The sequence below is a fragment of the Triticum urartu genome, chromosome 5A, assembly GCF_056163025.1.
Source record: "Triticum urartu cultivar PI428250 chromosome 5A, HENAU_Tu73, whole genome shotgun sequence".
NCBI lineage: Eukaryota > Viridiplantae > Streptophyta > Magnoliopsida > Poales > Poaceae > Triticum > Triticum urartu.
In genome coordinates this window covers 27,448,335-27,454,294 of record NC_141877.1, presented here as the reverse complement: position 1 = coordinate 27,454,294, position 5,960 = coordinate 27,448,335, and the positions used below count along the sequence as shown (strand labels likewise).

General features: G+C 56.7%; 1 protein-coding gene across 1 annotated transcript; it reads left to right on the top strand.

Moving 5' to 3' along the window:
• Positions 1–4,182: 4,182 nt before the first annotated feature.
• Positions 4,183–5,960, top strand: LOC125555486 (UDP-glucosyltransferase UGT13248). The gene has a single exon (XM_048718424.2). The coding sequence runs from the start codon at positions 4,339–4,341 to the stop codon at positions 5,779–5,781; it is 1,443 nt and encodes a 480-aa protein (XP_048574381.1). The 5' UTR covers positions 4,183–4,338; the 3' UTR covers positions 5,782–5,960.

Below are 5,960 nucleotides of genomic sequence, written 5' to 3'. Positions count from 1 at the left end.
CTGCACCACCGGCCGCCCGCCACGCTCCTCCGCCGCCGTGGCACGTCGAGTTGCTCCGCGCCGCCACGTTCCTCCGCCGCCACGGCCTGCACCACCGGCCGCCCGCCACGCTCCTCCGCCGCCGTGGCCTACACGTCGAGTTGCTCCGCGCCGCCACGTTCCTCCGCCGCCACGGCCTGCACCACCGGCCTCCCGCCTGCAGCAGCCGCCGCGTTCCTCCCGCGCCGCCTACCGCGCACCTCCGCCGCCGCAGCCTGCTCGTCGAGTTGCTCCGCGCCGCCACGTTTCTTCGCCATCGGTCGGCTGCCCGCTGTGTTCCTCCGCCACCGGCCGGCCGCCTGCTGCGTTCCTCCACTAAAATCTCCCCGCTGCTTTCTGCCGACAAGATCCCCGCTGCTTTCTGCCAAGATCAGAACGGGAGGCGGCAGCCTGCGCTGGTGGCCTCGCTGGTGAGCGCCGCGGCAGCCTGCGCCGATGGCTTCGTAGCTGTGGTTGTGGAGGAAGTGCGACACGAGGGTTGTGGAGGTAGTGCGGATCACTGATAGGTGGGACCAGCCCGGACACAAGAGGGGAGGAGCGGACAAGAGCAGACGAGGGTAGCGCCCAGTTTTGTCTGCCGTGGGCCCATTTGTGGCCCATTTTTGCGCCCAATTTGGGTCAGAACGGACAACAAACAGACATTAGACAGACACCTTGTCCGTTTGGGTTGCCAGATTGGACCAAATTTTCTGTCAGGATGACCCAAATAGACAAAATGGATCGCCTGGTTGAAGTTGCTCTAAGCAATCTCCACCGTGTTTGGACACCTGCCTCCTCTCACGACAACATCTCGCCTGACAAACATCACTGCTAGAACTATGGTGTGTCCCCTAAAGAAAAAGAACTAGGGCGTATAATATTTGCCGTTGGATCTCCGGCGTCCTTGGTCGACCCTCGATTAAATCTTAGCTTCAGGTGGGCTGAATTGTTTACACGTCAACTGTACTGCATAACATCGAGTTGTTGACTTTCCGCCCCGGCCATCCATTTTGAAAAACGGTCACTTATGTATATATCGATCCAAGCTGGGAGGCAGTTAAGCTAGCAAAACTGTTAAACTAATTCATGTGTGGTTTGCATGTTTTCAGTTAAAAAATATACGGGTTCAGTCCACACTTCTTCCATTAATAACATTATCAGTCCAAAGATAAAAACATTATCTCCCATCGAAGCAAAGCCAGCTCACAATTTTGAGTTTCTTAGATATTGGAAGAGCACTTCTTTCTTTTTTTCCTTTTTCTTTTTCATTCTCAATCATGGCAGTACAAGAAACACCAGAGATAATGAAAATTACAATTAGGTTCGTGGACCATCTAGTGACGACTACAAACACTGGAGTGAGCCGAAGTCGGGTTGCCGTCATCGCCCCTCCCTCACCGAAGTTGGGCAAACCTTGTTATAGTAGGCAATCGGGAAGTCGTCGTGCTAAGGCCCCATAGGAGCAGCGCACCAGAGTAGCAACCATCGTCGATGAAGAAAGTCGTAGATTGAAAGGATCAAACCTGTAAACACCCAAATGAAGGCGAACAAAGACCGGATCCAAACAGATCCGCCGAAGACCAGCACCAACCGAATCCCGCGAGATCCGACGGAAACACACCTCCACACGCCCTCCAATGAAGCTAGACGCACCATCGGGACGGGAATAGAACATGCGACACATCATTCCTACTTTGGGACATCGATGCCGCCACACAGCCCCAACCAAGACGATGAACCTAACAAGAATGAGAACGGGGTCCCTCCCGCCAGTGAGGGGTTGAGGTTCTCTGCACCTCCATGGCTCAAAGGCCCTAAGAGATGAGGCGGACCGGCAGCGGCGCCGGCGAGAGGAGGAAATACTTTTCTTTGTGAAGGAGGAAAGAAGGGATTGATTTCCTTCTAGGTTTTAATTGACATGCTTAGTTTAGTGGAAAAGAACCTCTGACCTCAGGTGTTACCGGTTCTGCTGTCATATCGGGTTAGGATCCGGGTTTATGGAGGGCCGCATCTTATTGAGCACGGGCACAGTTTTTGTTATCCTTTTGGGACAAAACGAGAAGAGAAACAAAGCGTGTGTCCTCCTACGCACGACCGCCAACCTAACCCTCATTTGGCGCTCCAGCGGGCGACAGGGAGGCTACCCGCCGCCGCGGGCCCCCAACCCCTCTCCTACTCCTCTTCCCTCGCCGCCGCTCGGGCGCGCCGGTGGGCGAAGCCTGCCTAGAGTGGGCGGCGGTGGGGAGCCTTCTCCTCCTTGCCTAGCGAGATCGATGCGGGTCGATCTAACTCGGGTAGGGCGCGGCACTGTGCGGGGCGCGGTGGTGACTGGCAGCGGCGCCGGATGTCACGACTATGGCGTGGAGGATTTTTTGCGGGCGAGCACGTGCGGTTGCGTGCTGCGGTGGCTGGCCCCGGGTGGATGTGTGTTGGCCAGATCTGGTGCTAGGGATCCCGGCAGGTGGCGCGGGATGGTGTAGCGTCCCGATGTGGCTGCTGCTCCAGTCATGGGTGTGGCTGCAAGGTGGGGGATGGTCTATGTTGGCCGACCTCCAGCCAAGACCTCCCTAGTCCGGCTTCTGGACGAGGGCGAGCGGAGCGGGATAACCCTCCGGTGAGCTCTATTGGCTACGGGTGAGGGGTGGCTTGGTCCTCCTTCTCGATGGGCGAGTAGTAGTTGGTGACCTCGCATCGAGCTGCGCCCGCCGCCAGGGTGAGGCGACACGGTGGTGTGTCCGGTGGGAAGTTCTCAGGAGGCATGGGAGGCCCCTATGTTTGGCCACCCAACAGCGGTGCAGGGGTGCACTGGTCCAGATGCGTACACTCCTCCCCCTTTCCTCGGTTGTGTGCCTTCTGGCAAGGTTCTGGCGATGTTCGAGGCATGGCCCTTGTTGGCTGCTCCGTCGGTTGGGGGCGGCCAGTCAAGCTAAAGCCAAGGCCTTTGGGTGTTCATGGAGTTTCTTGGATGCAGGGCGGCAGCCCTAGCAGTGGGAGACGCGTTGTTCGTCGGTCGGCAGAGGGCGTGTCTTGGGTGCGGTCAGACAAGCATGGTCATGCGGCTGGCATGGTTGGTGATGTTCAGTGTAGCATGGTGGCATCGCGGAGGGAGGATTAACACCAGAGTGCATAACTTGCCCGGTATTGTCCAGCCGACGGCGGCGGCGGTCGCGGGCGTCGTATCCTTCATGAAGGCTCCGTCGTGCTGTTCCCTTCTCTTCTCGTTGCTCCGGGTGAAAATTTGATATTCGGGATTGGGCGGTGCTGACAATTCGGTGTCGTGCCCTTCTTGAAGGCACCGCCTTGGAGTCCATGCTCTGTCATTGTCCCGCTTCACTTCTTCCCGGTGGCTAGTTCTCAGGAGGTCCTTGTCGGGCCCAAGTGGTTCTTATTGGCTCATCAGTAGTGTGCTTGGCGCCCTTGTATCTTATCTTAGGTGTGTGTGTGTTGGTGGCGTGTTGTGTCCAGATCTGTATCTCTAGTCGTTGCTTTATATATAAAGGAGGACGACAACCTTTTTCGGTAAAGCGAGACCAGACAAGCAAGATTAGGGTTGTTAGGGCATGTCCAACACGGACGCTAGCGCAGGGGTGCCAGGATAGATATCCTGTTCAACTGGCGGTTCCACTTTTAATTCCTGGCGTCGCTCAAGCGTCGATGCAAGAAGTAGCAGCGAGCGCTTCAGCCACTTTTGCTGTGCGGGATAACACGCGCCGATTTTATTAGCGCCTATAAACTAGCGCCTTGCGTTGAAACAAACCAACGCTTAGATAGTTTTCTAATTTTATGATATATTTTTATTTCTCTAAGCATCCGTATAAGCAGCTTGCATTGAAGATGCCCTTACCTGCGTTGCAAGAGCCCAATTTTAGGTAAAATCAAATTAGGGTTAAATATAAATAACATAATAGAATTAAAATTCTCATTCATGTTGCAAGTTGTTGCATGGCTACATTTTGAGATGAGCCATTTTCATGTATGTTGCATTGAGGTGGAATGCTTGCATTTTGAGAAAAGCATGTTAGTGTGGCCTAGTTGTTTAGATATAGCAGATTAATCACAACTTGGCGATTAAGTTATAAAGATACAATCACAAGAAATCAACAATCAGTGCGATCATGTGTGATCCCTGTACAGTTGGCTGATCATATGCCGAATAACAAGAGATATGCTAAGACAAGTTTATGCTAACAAAAAGTCAAACGCTTTGGCTGATTAGGTGCTCGTTCCATACTTCCATCTCATGCCTGCCATAACGGCCAGTTTTCAAGCCGTATCTTCTATAAATTGATCCAAAATTCATGTATGTAGAGCACACGCTGCATGCAACACGTATATACTAGTAGCAAAAAGAACACGGACAGGAACATCGATCGGTCGGCCATGGCCGAGTCGGAGCACAGCATCCACGTGCTCCTCGCCGCGTACCCAGCCCAAGGCCACATCAACCCGCTCCTCCAGCTGGCCAAGCGGCTCGCCGGCCAGCCCGGCGTCCGCTGCACCCTCGCCGTCACCCGCTCCAGCCTCGGCCCCTCCGGCGGAGCATCTCTTGATGCCGGCGCTGTCCACGTCGCCGCCTTCTCGGACGGGTGCGACCAGCGGGGCTACGACGAGGTGGGCGACGTGAGGCTCTACCTAGCGCGGCTCGACTCCGCGGGCTCGTCCTCGCTGGACGCCCTCCTCCGCTCCGAGGCGGGGCAGGGCCGGCCGGTGCACGCGCTCGTGTACGACGCGTTCCTGCTCTTCGCGCCGCGCGTGGCACGCCGGCACGGCGCCAAGTGCGCGGCCTACTTCACGCAGGCGTGCGCGGTGAACCTGGTGTACGCCCACGCGTGGGCGGGCCTGCTGGGCGTCCCCGTCGACAAGGACAGCGCGCCGGCGTCGCCCATGCCCGGCATTCCGACGCCGCTCTCGCCGGCCGACTTCCCTTCCTTCCTCACGGACACGGCCGCCCCCGCTTACCTGGACCTGCTGCTGCAGCAGTGCCGGGGGCTCGAGGTGGCGGACTACAACCTCATCAACTCATTCGACGAGCTGCAGCCCAAGGAAGCCGAGTACCTGGCGTCGCGATGGGGCGCCATGACGGTCGGCCCCAGCGTCCCGTCGGCGTACCTCGACAACCGCGTGGCCAACGACACGTCCTACGGCTTCCAAATCCACACGCCGATGGCCGCCGAATGCAAGGCCTGGCTCGACGGCAGGCCGGCGAGCTCCGTGGTGTACGTCTCCTTCGGCAGCCTCGCCACGCCCCAGCCAGCGCAGGTGGCCGAGGTCGCCGAGGGGCTCTACGGCAGCGGCGCGCCCTTCCTGTGGGTGGTGAGGGCGTCCGAGGCCTGGAAGCTGCCGCCTGGCTTCCTCGACAAGGTTAATAATAAGGCCGACGGACGTGGCCTCTTGGTGACATGGAGCCCGCAGCTGGAGGTGCTGGCGCACCCGGCCGTAGGGTGCTTCGTGACACACTGCGGGTGGAACTCCACCATGGAAGCACTTAGCATCGGCGTGCCCATGGTGACGGTGCCGCAGTGGGCAGACCAGCCGACCAACGCCAAGTACATAGAGGACGTGTGGCACGTCGGTGTGCGCGTGAAAGGGGCGGTGACGAAGGAGGAGCTGACCAGGTGCGTGAGGGAGGTGATGGACGACGGCAAGGGATACCGGACGAATGCTGCAAGCTGGAGCCACAAGGCCAAGAAGGCCATGAGTGCTCATGGCAGCTCAGACACCAACATCACCGACTTCCTTTCCAAACTTCGACTCGGCAAATAGATCGATCGACAAATCATGAAATGATGGCTCTAAATTTATATCCCTTTTCTTCAGTGTTTGTCTTTGTTCTTGTGTATCTTCGACGTAGCTTTCTTTAAGTTTGTTTTTGTGTATCCTCAACCTGGCTTGTTATTTCACCATCATTCTCAGAATTAAATAAAATCCCTTTCTTCTTTTAA